This window comes from Xenopus tropicalis, chromosome 3 (genome assembly GCF_000004195.4).
Source record: "Xenopus tropicalis strain Nigerian chromosome 3, UCB_Xtro_10.0, whole genome shotgun sequence".
Taxonomy (NCBI): domain Eukaryota; kingdom Metazoa; phylum Chordata; class Amphibia; order Anura; family Pipidae; genus Xenopus; species Xenopus tropicalis.
Window position 1 is genome coordinate 107,080,254 of NC_030679.2, and position 27,592 is coordinate 107,107,845.

The following is a 27,592-nucleotide window of genomic DNA, read 5'->3' on the forward strand; positions in this document are numbered from 1 at the left end:
CCCCCACCCCCAAAAAAAAACAAAGTTGAATATGCAAAGTAAGCAGGGACAAACTAAATCCAGGATTTGGTTTGAATTCGGTCAAACCCTGGCATTTTTATGTAGGATATACATAGAATATAGTAAATATATATTGTGTTACATTTTATTTGAAGACATATAGTTCTTTATCAAAGGGCATCACTGCATGTTCTGTTTGTAAGTTCATCATGATTCTAGCTAGTCTTCTGCTACGTACAAGTGACTTTTGGTTATTTTGTCTTGACTCCTGCTTGCCTTAAGCCACTGATGTCTTGCAATGCTACCTGTCTGTTCCTAGTTCAACTTACCTCTATTTAAACTGACCTCATTTTAGTTTCTAAGCTCCCCATAAATTTTAATATTTTACATAGTACATAGTTACATAGGGTTGAAAAAAGACCTGTGTCCATCAAGTTCAACCCATCCAAGTAAACCCAGCACACCTAACCCACACCTACCAATCTATACACTCACATACATAAACTATAAATACAACCACTAGTACTAACTGTAGATATTAGTATCACAATAGCCTTGGATATTCTGATTGATCAAGAACTCATCCAGGCCCCTCTTAAAGGCATTAACAGAATCTGCCATTACCACATCACTAGGAAGGGCATTCCATAACCTCACTGCCCTCACCGTGAAAAACCACCTACGCTGCTTCAAATGGAAACTCCTTTCCTCTAATCTAAAGGGGTGACCTCTGGTGCGTTGATTGTTTTTATGGGAAAAAAGAACATCCCCCAACTGCCTATAATCCCCTCTAATGTACTTGTACAGAGTAATCATGTCCCCTCGCAAGTGCCTCTTTTCCAGAGAAAACAGCCCCAACCTCGACAGTCTCACCTCATAGCTTAAATCTTCCATCCCCTTTACCAGTTTAGTTGCACGTCTCTGCACTTTCTCCAGCTCATTAATATCCTTCTTAAGGACTGGAGCCCAAAACTGCACTGCATACTCAAGGTGAGGCCTTACCAGGGACCTATAAAGGGGCAAAATTATGTTCTCATCCCTTGAGTCAATGCCCTTTTTTATACAAGACAGCACTTTATTTGCTTTAGTAGCCACAGAATGACACTGCCTGGCATTAGACAACTTGTTATCAACAAAAACCCCTAGATCCTTCTCCATTAAGGATACCCCCAACACACTACCATTCAGTAGATAGTTTGCGTTTATATTATTTCTACCAAAGTGCATAACTTTGCACTTATCAACATTGAACCTCATTTTCCACTTTGCTGCCCAGTTATCTAATTTTGTCAAATCGCTCTGTTAGACCTAGCCACCGTATTAACCGTAACCTTTTTTTTGTAGGTTTTGTTGCTGTACAGTTGTAATCAAAAGTGAAATGGGAACAATTTGGGGCAGCCCCAGAAAGGGAGGTGCAGAAAAGCCATAAAGCAAGCAAGCAAGCAGTCTAACAACGTAGGTGGTCTCTGAATTACACACAAAAGGTATCCATTGCTGTTCTTATATACATTATTTCTAATACATATAGGATGATACTTAATCAAAAACCTCCCAGTATCAAGATGGCTAGATGATTCTAGTTTGTAATCTAAAAACAGAAGTTATCAATTTTCAGGTACCTAGCCATTTAATGTTAAAGTATATAGTCTGCATATCAGACCAGTACAGATAAGGGATTTATAACAGATAAGGGATTTTCAGATTTGTTCCCTAATTTGAAGCATAATTAAGGCTTCTAATAGATAATACAAAACTCACTAAGGTACTTTGGCATTAGGATTATTTTTGCCTTCAGAGTGAACTTACCCTAGTCTAGCAACTAGAATATTTTGCCTCATTACAGAGAAAAATCAAATCAGTTAAACTGAACAATTATATCTTTAAACTGCTTTCTCATGCCATTCTGTTATTAGATCACAAACTAGAATCATCTAACCATCTTCATATCTCTATGCCCGTTCCAAAATAAAAGGAATTTTTTTGAGCAGCAAACCTGTGCAAAAGGCCAGTCATTTTTCAAACCTGTATGTTTTAGCTATCCCAAAGAGTACCACAGAAGTACGTGGCTTGGAAACAGGCCTTGGATGATGTTACTTTATTTAATTACAGATATACAGATTTGCATTCTTACTTTCCAAGTTAAACTGTGGAGCCCCGTCACTCTCCTCATTTACAGGTGTGATCAGTTTCATTCTTAGACAGAGTTTCCCATTAGCATTGGAAGCAGATTCAGAATTTGCCCTCTCGCTCTCTTCAGACACATCTGTTGTTACCATCGCACTCTCTACAGTTATATCACTGGCAGCCATAGTGCTTTCTGCAGTGACATCACTTGTTGCCAGTGTGCTGTCAGGGCAACCTCCAACTACTGAAACAGGAGAAATCTGATGATTTTATAAGCAACAAATTAAACAACACTATCATTGCACTTTCAAAATATACAGTGGTGTGAAAAACTATTTGCCCCCTTCCTGATTTCTTATTCTTTTGCATGTTTGTCACACTGTTTCTGCTCATCAAAAACCGTTAACTATTAGTCAAAGATAACATAATTGAACTCAAAATGCAGTTTTTAAATGAAGGTTTACGTTATTAAGGGAGAAAAAAAACTCCAAATCTACATGGCCCTGTGTGAAAAAGTGATTGCCCCCCTTGTTAAAAAATAACTTAACTGTAGTTTATCAATTTCAATTTTCAATTTCAATATCAATTTCTGTAGTCACCCCCAGGCCTAATTACTGCCACACCTGTTTCAATCAAGAAATCACTTAAATAGGAGCTACCTGACACAGAGAAGTAGACCAAAAGCACCTCAAAAGCTAGACATCATGCCAAGATCCAAAGAAATTCAGGAACAAATGAGAACAAAAGTAATTGAGATCTATCAGTCTGGTAAAGGTTATAAAGCCATTTCTAAAGCTTTGGGACTCCAGCGAACCACAGTGAGAGCCATTATCCACAAATGGCAAAAACATGGAACAGTGGTGAACCTTCCCAGGAGTGGCCGGCCAACCAAAATTACCCCAAGAGCGCAGAGACAACTCATCCGAGAGGCCACAAAAGACCCCAGGACAACATCTAAAGAACTGCAGGCCTCACTTGCCTCAATTAAGGTCAGTGTTCACGACTCCACCATAAGAAAGAGACTGGGCAAAAACGGCCTGCATGGCGGATTTCCAAGGCGCAAACCACTTTTAAGCAAAAAGAACATTATGGCTCGTCTCAATTTAGCTAAAAAACATCTCAATGATTGCCAAGACTTTTGAGAAAATACCTTGTGGACCGACGAGACAAAAGTTGAACTTTTTGGAAGGTGCGTGTCCCGTTACATCTGGCGTAAAAGTAACACAGCATTTCAGAAAAAGAACATCATACCAACAGTAAAATATGGTGGTGGTAGTGTGATGGTCTGGGGTTGTTTTGCTGCTTCAGGACCTGGAAGGCTTGCTGTGATAGATGGAACCATGAATTCTACCGTCTACCAAAAAATCCTGAAGGAGAATGTCCGGCCATCTGTTTGTCAACTCAAGCTGAAGCGATCTTGGGTGCTGCAGCAGGACAATGACCCAAAACACACCAGCAAATCCACCTCTGAATGGCTGAAGAAAAACAAAATGAAGACTTTGGAGTGGCCTAGTCAAAGTCCTGACCTGAATCCTATTGAGATGTTGTGGCATGACCTTAAAAAGGCGGTTCATGCTAGAAAACCCTCAAATAAAGCTGAATTACAACAATTCTGCAAAGATGAGTGGGCCAAAATTCCTCCAGAGCGCTGTAAAAGACTCGTTGCAAGTTATCGCAAATGCTTGATTGCAGTTATTGCTGCTAAGGGTGGCCCAACCAGTTATTAGGTTCAGGGGGCAATTACTTTTTCACACAGGGCCATGTAGGTTTGGATTTTTTTTCTCCCTAAATAATAAAAACCCTCATTTAAAAACTGCATTTTGTGTTTACTTGTGTTATCTTTGACTAATAGTTAAATGTGTTTGATGATCAGAAACATTTTGTGTGACAAACATGCAAAAGAATAAGAAATCAGGAAGGGGGCAAATAGTTTTTCACACCACTGTATGCATAAATCCTTGAAATATACAAACAGAAGTTAATAAGAATACCTCACAGAGAGGCTTGACCTACTGCTGTCTATCAGTAATTCCCGTTAGGCCAACAATCCACGGAACACAATTTTATTAGTTCCCTGATGTCAAACTCTAATTTCATTACCTGATATAGATGAATTGGACTTGATTATAAATATTAGCATGTTGCATTAGATAAAACACAAGAAATAAAAATGTTCCAGTGTGTTTTAAGCTGGTCACATGTTGACTGACCTTTGATAGCCTGACCAACTAGTCTAGTATTTCTGATATCAATTATGGCAGGCACTCAAAGAAATTGCCTTGAACTAAAGTCCAATAAAGATTTATTGTAGCTGAGCCTTACACATTTTCTGTACCTACCACTTACTTATGTCCTATGAGTGCTAGGTACAGCACAAAACACAAAGTCAAGCTTATGCTGTAGTATCTGTACGATGAAAAAATATAAATGATTTCTGTCGCGATATGTTACTATAACTGATTTTACAAGCCTGGAACAATCTTATGAAGTGCTTGTCATAACTGAAATCAGTTCATCCACTCTCTAAGCTGTAGGCTCAATTAAGTACACATGTTCTCCCATTATACAGTTGTGTTTACCTTACTGAGGTCCATTCCACATTTTGCATATTTAGCTCTAGCTTTATACATTTTGGATTGAAGGCCTCTGTAAAATCAGTTTTTACACTAACCAATAGGAGTGCTGTGTCTCCGGGGCCCACGTTTAAGCTGAGCAACCATAGGAGGGGTTATTGTACTTATTGGCTGAATCAGGTCTCCTTCCTTTGGCAATGTAAAATGAAATGGTGTTTCTGTAAAAAGCAAATAAAGAGAAACTTAAAATGAAAAAGTAATTATGCCTCAAAACTGTAAAATGTAAAATCTGTATAATGTTATTTTAACACTGTTACATTGTAATAATGTTACCGGATATGTTGAAGAAATTGGAGTATTATTAACCTATATATTTACTTAATGTTAGCATATTTTCTGGGGGATGCAAAGTGCAATAAAGTTGAGGTAACGGAATTGTCACTCAACTCCTGAAGAACCATCAGAAATCTTTCTGACTAGAGTCCAGAAGTGCAGTAGTAGCAGGATTTTGCTTGCAAGCTACCCTGAAGCGGGCTGAGAAGAGATCTGAGCAAAAAGCTTGTTTAGAGCCTCTGCTAATCTGGCCATACCCTGCTTGGTGACGGCCCAGGTTGATTTAGGCATCAGTAGAACCTGCGGAATCTGTGTTGGTAGGTTGTTTAGGAGAATGAGAGCAGTCCAGGCAGAGAAGCTCAGGGTGTCCTGTGGGTAATCTGGCACAGCAACAGGTGCAAGGAGGGAGACCTCGGAAGCAGTGGCTGGCATCCCAGAAGTCCCCTGCACAGAGCACTGTCTAGGTCCCTCTCTGGCAGTTTTGGTCATGAAGAATAAAGAAAGAAGGGGGGGGGGGGGGATCACCAATATATGTCATCCAGAAAGGGGCAAGAAGGGAGGCAGGAGACAGAGTAAACTGATCTATATGCTGAACAGCACTGATGAGTGCCAACCCACCACAGGTGCTTACCCAGTGTAAAAAGTGGGGTGCACATGTTTCCAATACAAAAGAAAATTGGATGACCAGCAGAAGTCCTGTCAGTAGATGGTATTCTGTGGGAAAGGAGGCGGCTGTACTAACTCTCCAAAATTGGAGTGTCCACCTCCTGTAAGGGCACTAACAGAAGAGGGCTGTGCTACTCCCAGAAGGTGGTTTTACCCCTTCATGCCTGTGTTCTCCTAAAATGAGCAAGACATCATAATTTCATTCCTGTGGCATCTCTTTTTTTTTTTTATCTTTGCAAATATTTCTGGTTGCCCAGTAGTAAGGTGGCTCAGTGGTTAGCGCTGCTGCCTTGTAGATCAAGGTTCCTAGGTTTTATTCCAGAAAGGGCACATCTGAAAGGATTTTGTATTCTCATCCCCCGAATACATGGATTTTGTCCAGACATTGTGGGTTTTGTCCCCCACTCCAAAAACACATAGGCATCTCAACTGGGCCTGAATGTTAGGCCACCCCCCAGTGATAGTAATTGCTTACATTATACCCCGGCTGGTGCTCCTGTTAGGAGAAAACCGTACTAGCCGGGGCAGCTGCAAGACAGTGATCCTCTTCCTTCTTTTGTCTTTGCGCCGCTTGTGCATGCACAGTAGTGTGAAAAGCCAAACATTAACAAAACAGCCGGCTTTTTCACTCTACTGCACATGCGCCAGCCCCGGGATTCATAAGAACAAAGACAGAAGGAAAAGGATTGCTTGCTCAAAGCTACCCTGGGCTGGTGCAGTTTTCACCAACCCGGGGTAAAAGGTAAGCAATATCAATTACTGGGGGGGGGGGGTCACTAATTTAATATGAGGCAATTAGAAGTCCCTTTGAGATCCCATACCTGTATAAAAGCACTTGCCTTTTGCCTTGTGCATTTATTTGGCCATAGCACTACCCTTAAAAGTCCTCTATATAACAAAAGGGTGATTTATCAATATACTCACCACTGGAGCTGTCACACAGGCTACGTGTAGACTGTTCTGCGGTCTTTTCCTGCAATGCCGAGTCGGCTTCATTTGCCTCTTCCTCACCGTTATCCACTGAAATATTGACAGCTTCTTTGGTCACTGTCTGAATTTGTTGAGGAGCATCATCTGCCATCTGTTGAGATATCAGCTGCTTATCTGATTTGCGAGTTATGTGGTCAAAGTTTTCACCATGGCTTGGCTGTGGGTAATTTATCTCTTCTGTAAACTGTGGCTTGCATTTCTGCAACATTTCAGGCTCCTCATTTTTGTTCTCTTCATGTACTGTGCTCTTAGTATGATCTGACTGTTTAGCTACAGATACAGTTTCCTTTGTGCTCTCTTGTTTTCTTTCTTCCAAGGGAGGCACATTAGCCAGCATTGTAAGAGCTGGTTGCTGCTGCTGGGTATCACCAATGATGCTGGACAAGTTTTCTGATTCCTCCACCACTTTAACTTTTTGCAGCTCATTTACCTGAATGGCATCTAATGCATTACTATTTTCTTTCAATTGTACACTACACTCTGTAATTTCTAATGATGGGAGAGCTTGTGACCTATCCTCTAACTGTACTGTAACACCTTTATTGCATTTGTCCTGAGGCATCTGCTCAATTTGACTTTCAATTGGAAGGGCAGTAAAATCTGCCTTGCCCTCAAGTGTAATAGGGATTATTTTTTCCTTTTGTGTTTTTGAATAAGTACATTCATTATTTTTAAGAGGCAATGGAAGGATTTTGCCTTCCTGTTGCACTAATTTCATATCAGTATTGTTCCCTACAACTGCTTCTTGCTGCTCCTGTGCCACAGACTGGCAAACATTTGATTTAAAGGACACTGCACCTTCCTTTTCCCCTATTGAAATGTGGATATCCTTTGGGGTCAGAGATACATTTCCTTCACCTAATGAAGTCTGCAGAGGTGCAAAAATAATAACTGGTTTGCTGTAGTCCGATTTCTCTTCCATATTTAATTTGAGGTCTTCGGTGGTGTTCTTTTTGTTGACATGCTCTCCTATAAATGTTTGCTCTTCCAGTTTCTTTGCTTTTGCCAAAGCAACTTCAGAATGATCAGTGTCTATCTGCTTATCTGTATTAACTGTATTACATTCAGATTTGCTAGCTTGTTGAGCAATATTGGATAATATAGGCACAGGATGACTTTCATTAACAGTTTTGTGGTTGCTGATTTCCGAAGAGCCTGTGCTTGGCTCCACTTCCATTGGTTCTTCCTCAGGCTCAGATTGTTCTTCATTTAAAACATATAAATGTTGAGTTTGTGTCTCAGACAGAGCAAGATTTAAGTTAGTTCCCTCTTCCATTACCTGATCATCAGCCATTTCACAGGGAGTTTCAGGAACCTCTTCAACAGATGCATCATCAGGTTGACTTTCAGCAGATAGTTTTACTTCCATTATATTTTGATCTAAAATACTCAGTGATGAATCAGAATTTAAGGATGGAATGAGAACAACTTGGCTTCCAGAATCATCTGTAAGATCAATACATTCAGGCCCCTTATTTCCCTTTTCTAGCTCAACAGTTGCAGAGCAAACAGTACTTTCTTTAGGGTTAATGGATGTTTCTTCCACAACAGCAGCCATGGACTTGGCATTTTCTTCCTTTCGATCTATGTTCGTAATGGCTACAGACTCGCTTACATTTTGGTAAAGCTGGCAAACATGATCCATATCTTCTTCAATCTGTGTGGCTCCATTTTCATCTTCTGCATCTTTTTTACAGTCTGCATCAGTGACTTCACTAGGTTCACTAGTGGACAACTCCAGGTTGCCTAAATCTCCTGTTGTTGACTGGGAAATCCTTGAGTCCAGCTCAGTGACTTCCTGTATCAGTTCTGGTGCCTTTGGTTTTTCATCCAACACAGAGGTATTAGTTTTGTCACTAGATGGATTAGTTTCAAGACTTGGGGTTGCCATAAAATTATCCTGCACAATAATAAATACATAAAAAGTATTACTTCTACCTGCAGAAGAATATTACTTAATTCACAGAAAAATTATATAAAAACTTGTTGCCTTTATATTTAAAGTCATGTTGTAATAATCACAGATTTATAAACTATAAACAAATTTTTGTTTGCATGGTCACTAGTGCAAAGAGAACTCGAAAAAAAACAGAATAAGAAAATTTCTATTTACATGAGAAAATTCTGGCTGAGAAGGTACAACAAGGGAACTTGGGACAAATGCAGGGACACTTTGGCACAATGGTGTGGAAACTTGAGGCACTGTCAGAAAAGGACAATCCTTAGGTTCATTAGGTTCTTCTTGTAACTTGCTTTTCAGGTCATATTTTGTTGGGGTAGTCGTTTCCATCCCCTCAGCTATAGAAAAAAAAATGGAACACGTATATTTAAGGCATAGGGAAACAAGCCACCAAAATATATGGAGAGTAATAGGGCATTGAAACCAGCCACCAAAATATATGGAGAGAAATTAGTTGGCCCCTGAACTGCAGAACCTAAAATATCTGGAATACATGCAGAGATTGTCAAGAAGAGAAGACAGAGAGAAAGCAAAATAGTGTTTAAATATGTTAATGTGATTAAAGACTTAAAGTTTGCACAGGTCTTGTAAACAGCTGACCTTTGAATTCAATCTCCTATCGGCTACAAAACAAATTGTTGCTAGTCCAGTTAATATGGGATGTGCAATCTGTCCTCAAAAATCAGTGTTAAAACTACTAAGTAGAGATACAGCTAATTGCCCATCAGCAGTATCAGCTACATTTCTTTGCTCCCATTAAACCTCATCTCCTAGTTTTAAGAAATACTCTGACTGTAGTGTTTTTAATTTAAGCAGGGCATACACATTAAAATCCGCTCATTTGGTGAGGTAGCCAAAAGAGTGAATCTTGGGATAGCTGCCTGATCTGGCCACATGTTGGTCCAAATCATGCTGATCCATGGGCCATCAACTGAATGTGGCTGTAGGCCTATGGAAACCAATGGGACTTAAAAGCCTACTTGATCAGCATCTGTTTAAAAATCAGGCAGAAATATATTAGGGAAGACACCATAAACAGGCCAAATAGCTTCCAACTCTGATTGGCTGGGTATGGACAGCTTTATAGTAGCAATATAACAATGGACAAGCATAGTATGCTGAAAGTGATTACTGAACTTTTCCAAGTGCTAAGCACACACCCTCTGAACGATTATTGATGTAGGTAGCATGGAGCTCTACAAACCTTTGGAAGCATTTGTTCTCTGTGTGTTGGGTTTAGTCTGACAAAGTGCAATTAAGAAGAAAAAATTACATTTTGTGGTGCAGGGATAAATCATGGTCAGTTATAGCAAAAGAAACAAAAGCTATATTTTGTTTGAAAGGCTTTAATATTTCAATATTACAGGTGGAATGAAAATATGTAACTTCTAACAGTCTAAAAGCAGAAGAAACTAAAACTTCCTTTCATGTGATTATACTAATAAAACATTCAGCCCATGTATGTTTTGCAATTTTATTAGCTATTTTATTAGATTTACAACAGCAGTGCACATCAAAACGCTTTTGTGTTTCTTTGAGCCATTAAAGTACACCTTTAGTTTAGGGCTATGACATATGCAGTGTTTTCATTGCTATTACTTATGAAAGCAGAAATCTCCCACCCTCTGAAGGTCACTTAAATTGTAAGTCTCACCAATCCATTTTGTGAATGCCAACTGAATGGAGACCAGCAGCACTTAACATTTAATGGCCTTTTTTTTTTCTTTTATAAGCACCTAAATGATTATTACGATTTCAGTGTTTAAGCAGAGATGATTCTCAGTATCACCTATAGCAAGGTATTTTATGGCATTTTATAGCCCTGACAGAACACAGGCGACAAAGAGCACTATAGAGAATTGCCCTAAGTGAATGGAAAGATCTGCAGCAGGCAGTGAAAATAGGAACAGGAAGACATAATTAGATTGAGAGAAAGAAGAGAATTTACCTTCTTCTGCCTCCTTCTCTGTGGGGGAGCTTGGTATGATGATAGGGGTTGGTTGGACATCATCTTGGGAAGGAGACGTCAGGTCTGAGAAAATTCTACATAAATAAGGGAGAGACATGGAAAATAGTAACGGCATTTACTTTTGCAATTGTAATTTTTTGCAAATCGAGGAAGCAAAAAACTGCACATACACAATATAAATAAATACATTTGTAATTGCATTATTTAATTTTCACTTACAATATTACATGGGCTGTAACTAATTTGTGGTGATTAAGGTGTGCCTGTCTGGGAATTCTTTATTTTTTGCTTTATAAGCCTTCGCCTTCCTCTGGATCAACTTGTAGTTAGGCAGGTTAGGTATAGGCATTATGGTTGAACTTGATGGACGTATGTCTTTTTTCAACCCAACTTACTATGTAACTATGTAATAATACAGCTACTTGTGCTGTAGCTTTTACTTTGCATAGTTTTGTTGTATTCAGATTCCTATTACATCAGCTACTATGGCACTTTCTGCTATTCTGAGGATTTTTGACAGCCCCTAAGCTTAGCTTCTCAAAATTTCTATTCATTGTTTTAAAGAAACACATCACCTAAAAACACACTACAAAAAGTAAGGGAAGGTTCATGGGCGACTGATGAAGTTGACACTACTGTATGTATGTATGTATGTATGTATGTATTACCTGAACTACCTCAGTAAAATGCTGTGTAAATGTGGTAGTGTTATATAATAATTAACAGATCTGTACATATATACCATTTGTATATTAAAAGGTGCTATTTCATCATTTAAATCAACAGGCCTTACTTGGAGGTATTTGTTGGCAAACTACTGGCCTGCCCAGAAAGATGCAGGAGGCGTAAACTGTCTGCAGGTGTAGATACCACTTTGTACGTTAGAAGACGAGACTGTGAATCTGCAAAGCAACCCAAATGGAAAAAACATACCAATTAGTTTGAAAGGGTGTGTCATACTTCTTGTCATCATAGGCATGTCCATTTTGTTAACCTTCTGTCTGGCTGGGAGACTGTTTAGCAAGAGAAGCTGAGGGGTATTTTTAGCAGCTGCTAGAGATTTAAAACTGCTGCTTTAAGATGCAGTTATTAAAGAGAAAACCTAGACCCTAGATAAGAAAAAAAGCACCTAAATATACTACTAATTGTGAATAAAGTGCAGCAGAAGTTTACTCTGGTATACTGTGGCTAGGTTTGTTTAAATTTTTGATAAATATGCCTCAAAGAACTAGATCTTCATTTGCATAATGATGCATGTGATAAACAGTATGACAACCAATCAAAGAAACATACAGTGTCTGGGTACTTGGCTGCACTTAAAGTACACATTGCACACATGCAAAATGGAAATATTTTTTATAACAGTTTCAGTATCTTTAATATCAGCATAATCATAAGTTAAGTCATGAAATTAAGTTAATTATAATTTTACTTGAATTGCCACTAAATGTGCAATAAAAAACAGTTGAGACTCCCTCATGTAACTAAGATACCTAAAGCTAACATTTTGACAGAATTATTAATTTATTGATGTATTCATTAATTGCTGAATCATACAGATGAGAGGCTTCATTCATAAACCCATTTACGCATTCAAAGTTTGCTTTCTGAATGTTAGTGCAACAAAAAAACACCCAAAAACAGCACCAAAACACACTGTACACCTGAATGAATACTGAACACAAGAAAAGCCACTACATACAATTTTTAAGCCAGAAATATGCAGATCTAAGGCTATGCCAGACTGAGCATATGGCGTATATTTTTGGCAAGCGGTTACCGCCATATGCTCCTACCTGTGCCTGTACCTGAATGAATGAAATACGCTCGGGTGCAGGCACATGTAGCTGATATCCGCCGAAGATATGAGGTCTCACGTTTTTTTTTGGCGGATATTGGCTACATGTGCCTGCACCCAAGCATAGTTCATTCATTTGAGTGCAGGCACAGGTAAGGTAAATGTACAGTAGCGGGCATATTCTCGGCAAGCGTTTTTTAGCTAGCCGAGAATACGCCAATGTGGCATCAGCCTAAACATTGACAGAAATATTTATTCTACAGTGAGGCTGTGTGTAACTAGAAAGGGAGAATATATGCAAAGAACTGAGTATAACAATATTATGTAGAGAATAGCTTGGCTAATTTTAAAAGCATTCTGGATAAAGGGTGCTTGAATAACAGAGCTTATATCTGCAATCTTAGTATCAGTAGTAACATTATAATTGCAATTATTTAGTATATACACACACGTATTGCTCACCTGTAACCTCTTCCTGCCCAAACAGATCTTCTTGAGTGGAGGGAATGTCAGAAACCTCCATATCTTGCTCCTTGATTTGCAGGCTACCTGATCTTTCTTTGCTTTCATCGTCATGTTTGACAGGAGATCCTTTCTGGAGATCCATGTCTGTATCCAGGTTTTCAACTAAGCAAATTTTTTCTCCAGATGAGTCTGACAACGTCTTTTCTGGCACAACTTCCTCCTGCTTTCTGAAAGATCACATTCATCAAGTTTATAGAAATTGCCATTTACATTTTTGAAAAACTGAGTAACAATTACACTCAGAAAAAAATAAGTATCATTTAGGATTTAATAAGTCACCAAACTTTTACTTTACAATTTACCCCTTAAAGTGATACTGACACGAAAAAACTACTTTTCAAAATATGAATATACATAAAAAGTTCCCTATAGGTCGTGTTGATGGTTTTTCGCTGACAGGTTTGGTTTTGTAAGTGTTACTTGAACTTCCTAAACCTGACTGTTTTGCCAACCTGACTGTCCCTTCCCAACCTGTCAGTTACAGCTTCTAATGCTAACAGACAAATATGGCAGCCTCCTCATAGAGGAACACAGGGCATCAGACAGGTAATGTAAATTCACCAGGCAAATATTTTTATGGCAAAATTATAAAGTTCTTACAAAGACAATGTTATGATAGATGTAAAAAAATATTTACTTTCTGGTGTCAGTATCTCTTTAAGTCTCTAATGGAAACATTACAATGTACAGTACATATTAATAATATAGTATCGTCCTAGCTTCTAGGAAGGTGTTACTGATTTAGCTTTCCCTGTTTATGTTGCCATTGTTTTAGGCCTGCTAATAAAAAGACTTCCGTATTCCCTCCATTAGTACCCCCTCTAGGTTATAATATGTTGCTCGCATTGCGAAAATAAAGGCATTTTAAAGGAAAAGTAACACTAAAAGTTATTCTACCCTGCTCCAATAATTGCCCTATCCTTCCCAGCGTTTATTGTTTTAAATACTTTATTAGAAAATACCTTGTAAAATGTTGCATCCTGCGATCCAGAACCCACTATGTGACGATCGATTGATTGATCCTAGCCTTCCTTCTGTATAGAAAGGAGTTGGGCTAAGATCAGTCGATCATCGCAAAGTGGATTCTGCACCTTCTGGATCACCATATTTGAAATGACCGGATGCAAGTTTTTACAAGTTATTTTCTAATAAAGCATTTAAAATAATAAACGCGATTGACTGATTGATCAATTGAAATTTTAGTGTTACTTTTCCTTTAATAAATTAAGACGGGGTGCTGCCTATAATCGCTTGGATTTGCACGTACAGGAGTGGAGGGACCCTATTGGACTGTGCACCCATCGGTGAATTTAATAGTTGAGTGAGTGCTGCCTATTTTTTTATAACGGTTGGCCTAGTGGTCAACAGGCTTTTAGATTTTAAGACTTTAAGATTCACTTGGTTTTGCATCAAAATGATCAACCCCCTGTGCAGTGAAATACCATAACAGAGCACAGAATCCTATGTTGTACTTAAGTACAAATTTGGTAAGAAATGTAAGAATGTATGAACCCTATAAACAGTAGTTATGAAACCTGGCTACAGGTCAGACATGCCCTCTTAGAGAGAAAAAAAAAAACACTGCTGGGAATCCTGAGATTATTGCAATTGCATTACAAGTACTTCAATAAACAAACACACACCTTAACTTAAATTTTGTATTATGTTAAATATGAAAGCATACAATTTTTATTACATGATTTCGTAAATATACCCCTTCAAATACCTTTCAGGGCCTTTCTCCAAATTATTCTCTGCAGGTTTATGTTTTAATACTTCACCATTGTCACAGCAATCTATTAAAAAAAAAGTTGAAATGTATATTATTTATCTATTAAAATAATTCTCTGGCACTGGCACTACTCACAAAGCGCAATCAAATTGCATTGAGAAAATAATCACTATAATCGTTATACTCTGAAACACTGGAATATTGTAAATACTAAGATATTTTTTCAAACAAAAAGTAGCATTTTCTTTACTGCAGACTGAAGTAATCTAAGCAACTCTTCATCAGTCTTCTAATATGTTTTCAGAATATTGGCTGGATAAAATCCATTGACCCTGCTGTCTAGAATAAAGCCCAAATCAAAACCAATTGCAGTATGTCTAAAGGCATGGGCTGATTCTTGTAGGTGTTGGGCCAATTAGCTGTGGCTCCCTCTTATTTTCCTCATCTGGAGATGCACCATACACTGGCAGATACATTTTTCAGCATCCCTGAAAAACTGACCAACCACAGGACATGGGTATCAGTCTGCAGGTCCCTATTCACGTACCAAATAACATATGAAACATTGTGTGATACTATGGGGATATGTATTGAGCTTAGGAATACTACTGACCACATTATGCTAAAAGCCGACTGTAAAAGTGATCCACCCATCTAATAACACCTGGTTTTGAACATTAAAAATTACACATAGTTTTGTACCATGACATGGTGAAGACAATAAGGCAAAGTCACCAGTACCTTCTTGACTACATTCAGCTGTCTGAGGTTTAAGGTTTGTGATCTGTAATTGCAAGCCTTTTGCATCCTCGTTATATGAGCTATGTCCTTCCAAATCCTGGCTTTGAGATAGCTCCAAGGCACCAAATCCCAACTGGGACGTGCCAGAGTCTAAAAACAAACAAAAAAAAAGTCACAAAATCCATACCAATAATGCAGCATTTTAGCCGACAGTTAGCCCCTATAACCATATACACTGTAGGGCTTCTAACATCTTTCACCCTCATTTAGATTGGATTTTCAATCCTGGCCTCAGCAGTGGTGTATGATTATCCACGTAGAAGCAGAAATGGAGCAGTTGTTCCATCCACTTAAACCACATTTTTTCATTTTTCAAGTTTAGCCATGAAATGTGCATCACTGGCAAGGACAGCCAACCAGACAAATTTAGGATTAATAAAATAAACACAGAACAGGTGCCCAGGCATATGATCAGAGAATGGACTCATTTACTTAGCCTAACTTGGTACAGGTACCTCAAATTCTACTTATGTCTGTACCAAGCATCTAAACCGATAACTACAAAGTTGGGCATGTTTTTTGCCTTATATACTGTAACAAGAACTGTGGTGCTTTTCGACTATGCTTATATCTTCCTTAATATTATTTGCACATTTATTTAAAATTGTCAGTATTTTGAAGACATTTCTGTTTTTACCTTCAGGCTGAAGTGATTCTGTAGTGCAATTTGCATCTTCTTCTTGGTCATGGTCATCTTCATACTCTAACCGACTTAGAAAAATAGATTTGTCATATTATATATATCCCCAATGTAGCAGTGCAAAGACAATATTATAATAATTTAATAATTCTGAGTATGAGTGCTATCCTTGTTGCGTCCACAATAAGTGCTAGGTTGCTCTATATGGCTGCAAGAAATCGGTGGTTTCTATGTTAAGTCTATACCATAGGAGTAATCACAATAACTAATCTTTTACAGAGATATTTATTTGCCACTTAAGATGCAAGGGTCAAATGATAATTAAATGAAAACATTTGTTTTTATATTTTGATGCTTGTCATTAAGCTTCTCAAAGTATTTCAAAAAGCTTAATATTTGTCTAATTAATCAAAACTAAATGTAAAGGTTACTATCACCAAAAATAAAGTTTGTATTTCTTTATGAAAACTATGTATAATGCTTGGTAAGCAAGAGCTGTATTGGAAATAAACTGAGAATGTACGAGAGGTTCTAGTCATCTTTTTAATAGAATATATTATTTAATTTATTAGTTTGAAAGTAGATGCACTCTGACATCTTTGTATAATTAGGGTGTCAAAAGATTATGTAGAATTCCAAAAGAGGACCAGCACTCCTGTTAATTTCGAATTGTGATTATTTATTTGTGCATCCAACGTGTCAGTCCCCTTAATAAAGGTCCCAAGGGGGACCAAAACATTGGTGACCTATACACATATTATAAATCACAATTGGAATTATGTGTATATATATTGCACATACTTCACTGGTTCTAAATCCTGTCTGAAACATATTGTTTACATTGGTGCAATTTGTTACCAGTGTGTTGTTAAATCTTCTATTCATTTAACCTATTGGGCCAGCCCAACAATTGTCCTGCCTTTCATGTGATTTACTACACGCATGGGGCAGCAGAAAAAACACATATTGTGACATTGCACAAACTAGTCCCTCCATTTCCCTAGTTGCTGACTCTTTCTCAAATCTAAAAAAAATTGAACATAACTCCGTATACAGAGGTTTAATTGGTAAGAGTAATTTGATGAATTACCTTCTCAGGGGTGTTTCTGGCCCTGGAGCCACCCAGAGGTGGGAGGGGCGGCATTGCTAGTGCTGAGAGCACAAATGCACTCTCTGCACTAGTATAGCCGAACTTCTGGTTTAAAAACTGGAAATTTGGTTCTTAAAATTACCAGTAGTGGCTTATTGCTGCCCCTGATAAGTTTGGGTTGCGCTGCCACCTGAGGCAGGTTTCTTAACTTGCCTCATGGCAACAATGCCCCTGTACCTTCTGCTCCTCCCACAATAGCTGTAAAGAACTATTAAAATGAAAGTGTTTAGTTTCACTGTCCAGCACAAGAAACCTGTAGATCAGTTTAGATTTAAAAAAAAAAAAAAGAAAATAAACAGAACACATTTTATGCACAAGCAACATTTACTGGGTATGTTTAATACAAGAGCATATTGCCCCCTTTGAAGGTTCTGAATATTATCTACTAAATAATAATACAAGTAAACTGAATTAATTTAAAAAGTTTTTAATACCTTTTTCTGTTGCTGGGGCAAGTAACCCGTTCAATTACTTGGCTGAGAGCACTATCACCACCTGGCGTGCAAGATGTTTCTACGGAATATTTGATAACGCGAGATGTTTAAATTTACACAATGCAAACTAAAGCTTAATACATATATTACTATTATTTATTATGTTGACACTCAGGGTTTTCATTTAAACATGTCTAGAGTGTGGGGAATACAATGGGTATTGTAGGACACAATAAACCATGGAGACATTACAGATCTCAATATATCTCGATCACACTAACATTTCTATTCCTTACATATTAGAAATGTATTTAAAAAGCCGAGCTGTCAATCATATTGCCAGTGCAATTACTTTCCATTCAGCAATTTCTAGAGTCATTGCATTTATGTATTCTATACATGGGCATCAGGTGCCAGACTGTGGAGCATAAACAAGGTTTTGGGATGACACAAAGCCTTTCTTAATAACAGTTAACAAAATGGCAGCTGCGTGCTTGCTGTGACTGTGTACTTGCAAGACTGAGGGAAACAAGATTTATAAAATTTACGTAGTGTAAGTAAAGTTTATTTTGCTCAACTAACATAATAAAAAAGGATAGGTCCCCTTTAAAATCTTACCTCTAACAAATGCTTACACATGCATATTCACGAGCAATAGTATTATAAGGTTTTGCTGATGAATCAATCATGCAGAGAAAGGGGCAATGGCTAGCCTCATTCGGTAAAGTTTACTAAACTGGCAAGGGCTAGTTTATAATCACATAGAGCAGGGATCCACAACCTAACTCATGAGCCACAGTCAAATGTAAAAAGACTTAACAAGCAACACAAGCATCATAAAAGTTCATGGAGGTGCCAAATAAGGGGCTTACAGGAAGCTTTATTTGGTAGTAAATCTTGTTTGTATTCAACCAAAACTTGCCACCAAGTCAGGAATTCAAAAATAACTACCTGGTTTGGGGGCACTGAGAGCAACATCCAATGGGTTGGTTAGCAACATGTTGCACACAATGCACTGGTTGGGGATCACTGACACAGAGTCTCAGTTGAAAACAAGTAGTACCTAGAAAGCTTGCTATTAAGCTTTTAATTTTTGGTACAGGTGTGAAACTGTTCCAGGAAGGAAATATACTGTCTGATCTGCAGAAAAATAAACAATGTTGTTTTCACATTATATTTGTTATTATGGGCAAAAAACAACATTACTTTCACGCCTAACCAAAGTAATCTTCCATAAAAGCTAAACAACTTAGCCACTGGAGAGCTAATTTTAATTAGATTCCTCATCTGAGCAAGGTTTTATAGATATAACATCAAGCACTCCGGACTGTAGAGATCTGCTGTAAAAACGGACTTTATTTCTTCATGTTAAAAACAATATGCCTGACGCGTTTCGTGCGTACATGCACTTATTCATAGGCAAACAATTACAGACATGGAAGGCTTTAAATAGCTAAAGCACAATGGAAAAAACACTCCCCCTTTTTTTTTTTTTTTTTTTTTTTTTCCCCATCTTTATATAAAAAAAAACAAAGGAAACAAGCCCCTCAAACTGTTGTTCAGCAGATCTCGAGTTCACAATTTAGCATTCATTTATGATCAAATCAGGTAAAGCACATAAATATGTTTGCTAAAATACTCATGATTGAAAAACATACAATCAATCAAATCAAACTAAATAATTCAATAAATACGTAATAAATACAAAAGTCACTGTAATAAAAAAATTGGGATATAGAAAAATATCCAAAAAGCATCAAATGAAAAAGGAGCTCATATTAAACTGTTACTTAGAATATCAAAAACATGTGAAGAAATCAAACGTAAATCAGGAGCCAAAATGTATACTTTAAATTATATAAAAATATACAGATATATATTAAGAGCCTAAACATAACAACTGACATCAAACACTGAATTGAGCCCAGATGGAGAACGAGTGTTTAAGATGAATATCCACTTCATCTCTAAACGCAGAAGTCTGGTAAGTTTGTCTGTATCCCTTGCATCCGACATGGCCCTGTCAATTACCTGTATTTGTAACAAAGAAACATTCGAATCGCAACATTGTGAAAAATGTCTTGCTATTGGACTACTCTCATTCTTAGAAACTATGTGTCTAATATGTTCCCGCATCCTGTTTTTTAAAGGACGGGTGGTACAACCTACATACTGAATGCAACACTTTATACAAGTTAACAGATAGACTACAAAAGGAGTATTGCAGTTCGCATAAAACCGCATATCAAAGATTTTCTTTGTGACTGAACTACAGAAACTCGTAGAGCATTTGATATGGGTGCATGTAACACATTTACGGGCTCCACATTTATAGGTGCCCTTTGTTTCTAACCAGGTTTTTTTCATTGCAGATTGTGAATGCCACAAAGTGGGGGATAGCGTATTACCCAAAGTAGGGGCTCTTCGTGCCACAATTTTAAAGCCATCCTGCAAAATTGCGGCTAAATCAGGATCATTGTATAACACTGGAATGAGACCATTAATAATATTCTTGATCTTATAAAACTGATTGCTAAAGCTCGTAACAAAAATTGGAACTGCCCCTCTTGAATCTGATGTGTTATTGTTCACTTCTTTGTATTTATGTTTATTGCTATTTTTATTCTTATCTTTGATAAGGGGCTGAACCTCACCTCTGCCTGTCTTTCTTGTATAATGCTCACTATTATTTGATCCCAATAAATCTGATCTCTTCATATGTACAGCTTTGGTAAATGCTACAACAAGGGATTTCTGGGTATAACCCCGATCTAAAAATCTATCCCGTAATAGGCAAGCTTGTTCCAAAAACAGCTCGTCTGAACTACAGTTTCTACGAAGGCGAATAAATTGCCCCAGGGGGATACCCCTGAACACATGGCTAGGATGGCATGAGTCTGCCCTTAAAAGGGAGTTACCTGCACAGGTTTTCCTGTACACTGAGGTTTTGATAGAGAGGTCTTCAATCGTCAATTTTAGGTCCAAGAAGGAGATGGTATAATTATGAAACTCGCTAGTGAACTTTAAATTAAGATCATTAATGTTAAGTTTATTTACAAATTCAACAAACATGTCCTGCGACCCCCTCCAGATAAAGAGGAGGTCGTCGACATATCTTTTATAAAGAATTATCCTATGTGCATAATAATCAAAAGTGGCTCCATAAATGTGGGACTCCTCCCACCAACCCATATATAAATTGGCGTAGGTGGGGGCGAACTTAGCACCCATTGAGGTCCCACATTTTTGGAGAAAGAATGTGCCATCAAACTTAAAAAAATTGTGTGTAAGAAGATACTCTATAGCATCTAAAATAAAACTTCTTGTGATGTGATCATAAGTGCTGTATCTCTCCAAATGGTATGCAACAGCCAGTAATCCCTTATCATGAGGGATACTCGAATAGAGAGATGTTACATCAACAGTGGCATCTGAGCATCCAACATGGCATCTCCTAAGCAAGACCAAGATGTATTTTGCAGAATAATCTATTTATTATCTATAGAAAAGAAAGTAAACCATGACTAATGAAACCAGCACCTAATGGGGCCCAGTGCCCCTTGCATCAAGCCCTATTTCTCCTTGCCACCCAGCTCCCCCCACGTGGCACTGCTACTGCACTGGGAGAATTCCTGGGAGGCCCTGGTACAGTAACACGCCTTGCCAGCCTGGTATTTCTGCAACAGTCACTAGCTAGATAACAACACACCATTACTTGAAATATCAGTGCTGTACTCATCTTTCCCAAAACTGCAAGAACAATTTCAAACCAAGGTGTATAACTTTACTCTCTTCTAGAGTCGTACTGACCATACAATCAACCTTTAATGAGATGTAGCGGCCCCAACAAAAATTGATGTAAACTTGCTCTAGGTGCTCCTCTGAGCAAATTTTGCCATTTACATTCTATCTAATATTTTTAGTGGTTTAGCTCAACTGAGAGTGCGCAACCCTAGCATTAAAGGAATACGAGAAATGCATAGATAGTTAAAGTCACAGACACCAACATTCAAAAGGCAGATGCTGAAGCCTGGTATTAGCAGTTCAAACCTATTGAAAACTGCTTATATCTTAGAAATTTCCGAAAATAGAACATTTATGTAAATTCATTCAGTTAATTTCTTGGGATTTAGATCCCCTTTAAAAAGATATGCAAATTAAAAAAAAATAAATAAAGACTTCTATGTTAAAAGTAAACCTGAAACTAAATTTTCCCTTTCACTGGAAGGACTGTAAATTGTATACTTTTTATTATAGATCATTGCAACAAAAAAAAGCTGTATCAGTGCCAAACAAAATGTTATGATTTGTAAAATGTAGCAAAACACAGTTATGTTTTATAAATAACATTTAGGAATCGGATTTCTATGAGCAAAGGGTTACTGTATGTATCTGCAAGTATTTACCTAGATTGTTTTCATCCAGGCTCTCACAGATGTTGAGACCTTCTTTATCTGCAGCAGCATGGTTAATGCTCTGACAGCCTTGTACAAACTCCTATAACAATGTACAAATCAGATATTTTATCCCCAGTGCCTTTATTTTTGCAGTATAAACATTATTATATGAGTAGTCATATTTAAGAATAAAAAACATGCTTCAATACTTGTGCATCAACACCTTCCTTTATTTGTATGGGCATAGAAATGCTCCAAAAAGGGGAAGGATAATAATACACATTATTAATTACGATCTAGAATATGAATAAAGGTTCTAAACAAGAAATAATGCAAAAGCAGTTGAAGGCACAAAAAATTTATGAGGCAAAGAGATTGTGTCTTCTCTTTAAAGGACAAAGAAAGTCTAAGTCACTTGGGGGTGCCAAAATGTTAGGCACCCCCAAGTGACTTAAATCACTTACCTTGTACCCCGGGCTGGTGCCCCTGTTAGGAGAAAACAGCACCAGCCCGGGGTACCTGTAGCGAGCGCTTCCTTCTTCCCTATTCGCGCTGCTAGCAAATGTCCGGGACAGGCGCATACACAGTAGAGTGAAAAGCCGACTTCTCTGTTCAAAGTTTGGCTTTTCACTCTACTGCGCATGCGCGCACATGCGATCAGGAAGAAGGAAGCGATCGCTGCTACCCCGGGCTGGTGCTGTTCTCTCCAAACAGGGGCACCAGCCCGGGGAAAAAGGTAAGCGATTCAAGTCACTTGGGGGTGCCTAACATTTTGGCACCCCCAAGTGACTTAGCCTTACCTTCTTCTTTAAGAACTTTAAAATAATTTACCCAAACGTGTGTGACCACCAGCTTTTGCCAAACTGCAACTCTCTACAATCCTTAAAGGAATATTGTCATGGGAAAAACAGTTTTTTTTTTTTTTTTTTTTTTTTAAATACATCATCTAATAGAGCTTCTTCAGCAGAAATCCTTTTTCCCATCCCATATTTTTATATTTAAATATTCTTCATTTCCCAGGGTGCCACAGCCATGTGGCTCTGATAAACTTCAGTCACACTTTACTGCTACACTGCAAGTTAGACTGATATCACCCTCTCCCTTTCTCTCACAGCAGCCGATCCACAGAACACTGGGAAGGCAGCTCCCTGACAACTGTATTTCTACAGAATAGCACTCAATAAAAAAATCCAAATCTGGCTTGGGACTCCTCCAGTTACATGGGAGTAGGAGTAACAATAGCTTGTTTGAATGCTTCAAAGCAGTTATGTGTAACGCTGGCTCCTTCTAAAAGTTCAGAATCAGGCACAATGCACTGAGATGGATGCCTACACACCAATATAATAAAAAATAAATAAATAAATTTGTTCCCTTTTCACTTGTTTATGAATCCCCACTCCTGGCTCTACCTAAGCTGATCAGAAAACCCTGCGCTACACTGATGAGCCCCAAGAGGGGAGAAACTGTTCTGTAGTTGGGAATCTGATCAGCTATTATCCTGGCTTTTGATTTAAAAACCCAGTGGGTGAGCTTTAGGCTGTAGGATAAACAAATGTAACCCATGGGATTTTTTAGGAGCCTTGTGGAATTTGTTACCAGAATCCCTTTGGTCTATTTAGTTAAAGAATTACATTGGCAGTGTGAATTATTTGCTATGTAAACAGTGTAATTTAGAAATAAAAAGTACACCATAAAAATCATGACAGAATCCCTTTAACTGGAAAAAACTCTTAAGGGATGCCGAGTGATGCAATCTGTTAGCTAGAATGGCACATTATGGGTAATGTTTAAAGCAGGAAAGGTAAAAATTATTGAGGGTGTGAAATGTTAGGAACCCCCCAGTGATTGTTATCGCTTACCTGAAACCCCCGGCCTGTGCTCCAGTTAGGAGAAAACTGTACCAGCCAGGGGTTAATGCAGGCGAGCGATCCTCTTCCTTCCTTCTCCTCTTGATAAGATCTCAGGAGCCGTGCACGTGCAGTTGAGCGAAAAGCCCGATTTTTTGTTAAAGTTCAGCTTTTAACTCCACTGCGCATGCACAAAGACCAAAGAAGTTTTCTCCTAACAGGAGCACCAGCCGGGGTTCAGGGTAAGCGATTACATTCACTAGGGGGTGCCTAACATTTTGGCACCCTCCAGTGATTGTGACTTTCCTTCTCCTTTAAATTATAAGAATCACTTAAGAAGTGGTTTCCATGGCAGGAGGCCATGCATAAGGTAAAAAGTGATGGATAAACAGTAAGGGCATAAACATTCTCTAGAGGGTGATAAACTGACTGTAGTTACTATATTTCTTCTTATAGCAGATGCCTACCAAAACAGGGCTTTCAACTGGAGCTTGGAGATCTGGCAGGTGGTGCGCTAGCAAACCAAAGCGTGCACGGTCCAAATCATCTTCTGCCACCACACTTTCGGGTTGAGAGTCCTCCACTATAAGGCAAGGTGTATCCTGTTGTGAGAAGTCTGTGTCCAGCTGATTCTTTGAAGGGTCCATCAGCTAACCTATAATACAGAGTAGGAAGAAACACACTTAAGACTGTGGATGCTATTTAAAAAAGATTTAACTAAAAGTAAACAAACAAAGGAGCAACGGCTAAAGCTGTCCATACATGCAGCAATGATATCGTACGAAACCTCATTTCGTACGATATTCGGTGCATAGATGGTGGCTCAAAGAGGTAATCAATATCGCTAAAGGCTACAGATAATGGTCAACTCGTGGATCGGCCAGGTTAAAAGATTTTGATGGTGCTCGAGCAAAATCTACACTTAGGGCTAAATCGGCAGAAGGAGGTAGAATTTCTATCGAAAATTGCTACATGTATGGCCACCTTAAGGTCCATGGCCCACAGGGAGATTAGTCTTCCCCGGTTAAATCTCAGCTACTTCTGGTGACAAATCTCCCTGAAATGCCTTCCCACTGGCAATAAAGTGAATCCCCCATGTTCCATGCTCCCCGTTACTGTAATAATACACATACAAGCAAAAGCACACTTAGTTCCTCTCGCATAACAGACACAATCACACACACACGTTGATGTAACCTTCCCCCAACAGAATCAGCACTTACTGAGGTCTTAAAGTGGACCTGTCACCCAGACATAAAAAGCTGTATAATAAAAGCCCTTTTCAAATGAAACAAGAAACCCAATATCATTTTGTTATTACCACATCCATACCCATTATAAAAGCATTTAAAAATTCCAGCTGTCAATCATATATTGCCTGCCCCGCCTCTATGCCTTAGGCATAGAGGTGGGGCAGAGAGTTACTTTCACTTTCAATTCAAAAACTTTTAGATGTTGCTGCCCTCCTCACGTTCCCCCTCCCTCTGCACCATGTAATTTTGTAACCAGTGTATGGACATGGGCATCATGTCCCCCCATACTGGCACAGAAACAAGATTTTGACAGGATGCAGTGCCTGCTTTGATAACAGTGTCCACAAAATGGTGCCGGCCTGCTTGCTGCATTTGTGAATTCCAAGGCTGAGGAAAATAAAATCAAAATAATTTATATAGTGTAAGTAAAGTTTATTTTGCTTGACAAACACAATAGAAAACAATTTGAAATGATTTCTTAAGGTGACAGGTCCCCACTATAGGGACCAGGAGCACATGCCCTGTTTGAGGGAAAAAATGCAGGGAAGGGCAAGTGTCCACAAGTCCATGGACACTTATGGGTCTCACTTAGACATTTCTTAATTCTCATTTACAGACTTGTGACTTTTTAACATTCCATGCCCCTTAATTGCCATGTACAGTTGCCTTGCTGGTCAGGACTGCTAAGGGACAGATAGCCACAGCCGGGAGAGAAGAGGGCAGCTGTAGAGCTCCAAAACAGCAAAACGTATCCTTATTGGGCCAATGCAAATAACAAATCACGCCTCCTTCTCATGAGTGGTTAGTAATAAAGGAAATCCCGCCTCCAGCTTACAGTGCAGCCTCACCATGGTTACTGTTGCTAAGAGGCAAAGCAGCCCAGGCCTCCCACAAGCCTGAAGCCTTTAACCATTTTAGTGTCAGTACCATATTAGTTCTGCCTAGCAAATTCTTTATCCAACATATGAACTCTCAAATTGCTGTAATCATTCACTTAATAGTCAAGGGCATCTGCAGAAAAATTTCTGGAGGGGGCAAGGCAAACCAGAAGCAACATGTTTTTCTAGACTAAGCCTGCATACAGATTCTAATTTAATGCCAGGTTTTTAGAAAATTAATTTATTGGCATAGCCCAAAATGTCCCTCATGGCTTTCATATTTGTGTAACTAAGGAGTACTGTTTAAGTGGAGAGAACAAATTAAGAAAATATGTTGTTCTATACATAACACAATAATAATCGAGAAGAAAGGTCCCACCTGTATGCCCCAATCCTGTTATTCATGGGGCCAAGGTTCAAACTGTATCAAGTACTTAATTTTCCCTGTGTTCTCTGTACACCTGCCATAAAATAAACAAAAATACAGTCACAACATGGCAACTGCAAGCAGGGCAAAACCCCTAAGTGTTTATTTAGTTGTCTATTGAAGGGATGTGCCTTGTAATGTTATATTTTTTAACTAAACACGCAAGTGCTCTACCCCCCCGTTGCAACTGCCACGTTGTGCCAGTATTTGTTTGTTTTATGATAAACAGATTGAAGTGTGCAGATTCCTTACAATATACTGAGTACCAGGCAGACACAAGCATGCTGTGTGTTTTATGAAAACTCCGTGAACCTGCCTACACATAATAGTACAGATAGTACAAAACTTTTGGTATATTCAGGCATCAAGGAAACAAATAAAACAGATTTCATTCGCTTAAGGTGCAGTAAAAAACTAGCTCCATTTCAGTGAAAAACTGTGGATCTTGGATCTTTAAAGGAATTATGGCCTATGGAAAACTATTCCTAAATACAGTAGTACACTGCATGCATACCAATTGTACGGTACAGTCTTCACATTACAGACAGAGGGATCCAAATCAGCCGATACATTGAGCCCCCCCCCCCCCAAAAAAGGCTTTTGTGCTGGTAGGTCCAACCTGCATTTCGTAAGCTGCTGTTCAACTACAACACTCAAAGCTCTCCTTAGAAAGGAAATAATTTCAGAATAACACATAACGAGGGAAGGGGTTAATTTCTTCTTTAATATGTCAGCACATATTTTATTTTGAAAACACTTAACAAGAAGCAGTCACTGGTTTCTAGTGTAAATATTATATAGTGGAAAAATATAATGGCCAAAAAGTTAATTATATTAATAGTGTTGCAAAGCACTATTAAAATATATATATATATAATATATATATATATATATATTTTGTTAATAAATATACTGCGAGACATATTTGGATAGTGCAGAAGCAGTGGAGAGCAGGAGCAGAGCTGCAAATCAATAGGCAAAGGTGCCAATAAATGGGAGATTGAGATGGGAAGTGATATGAAGACAATAAAACCTGCCTTCTCTAACAGAATAAGTACAAAGGAGCTCACACTGGTAAGTCAGCAGGTTCCCTTG

The 27,592-nt window shown here is 38.4% G+C and overlaps 1 protein-coding gene across 7 annotated transcripts in view; it reads right to left on the reverse strand.

The window, feature by feature from the left end:
* Positions 1-27,592, reverse strand: part of tp53bp1 (tumor protein p53 binding protein 1) — a 56,249-nt gene that overhangs the window by 21,252 nt on the left and 7,405 nt on the right. For 5 of the 7 annotated variants that reach the window (XM_031899214.1, XM_018092451.2, XM_004912632.4 and 2 more), the window contains exons 2-14: positions 24,407-24,594; positions 22,102-22,192; positions 17,696-17,774; positions 16,109-16,182; positions 15,412-15,561; positions 14,665-14,734; positions 12,876-13,105; positions 11,409-11,517; positions 10,595-10,689; positions 8,800-8,984; positions 6,621-8,586; positions 4,796-4,915; positions 2,132-2,368 (exon numbers count right to left, since the gene is read on the reverse strand). In XM_031899214.1, coding sequence (XP_031755074.1) covers positions 2,132-2,368; positions 4,796-4,915; positions 6,621-8,586; positions 8,800-8,984; positions 10,595-10,689; positions 11,409-11,517; positions 12,876-13,105; positions 14,665-14,734; positions 15,412-15,561; positions 16,109-16,182; positions 17,696-17,774; positions 22,102-22,192; positions 24,407-24,586 — 3,586 coding nt within the window. In that variant the 5' untranslated portion in view covers positions 24,587-24,594. Of the gene's footprint in view, positions 1-2,131; positions 2,369-4,795; positions 4,916-6,620; positions 8,587-8,799; positions 8,985-10,594; positions 10,690-11,408; positions 11,518-12,875; positions 13,106-14,664; positions 14,735-15,411; positions 15,562-16,108; positions 16,183-17,695; positions 17,775-22,101; positions 22,193-24,406; positions 24,595-26,449; positions 26,532-27,592 lie in introns of all 7 variants that reach the window. The other 2 variants (XM_004912628.4, XM_004912633.4) reach the window with 2 other exon arrangements.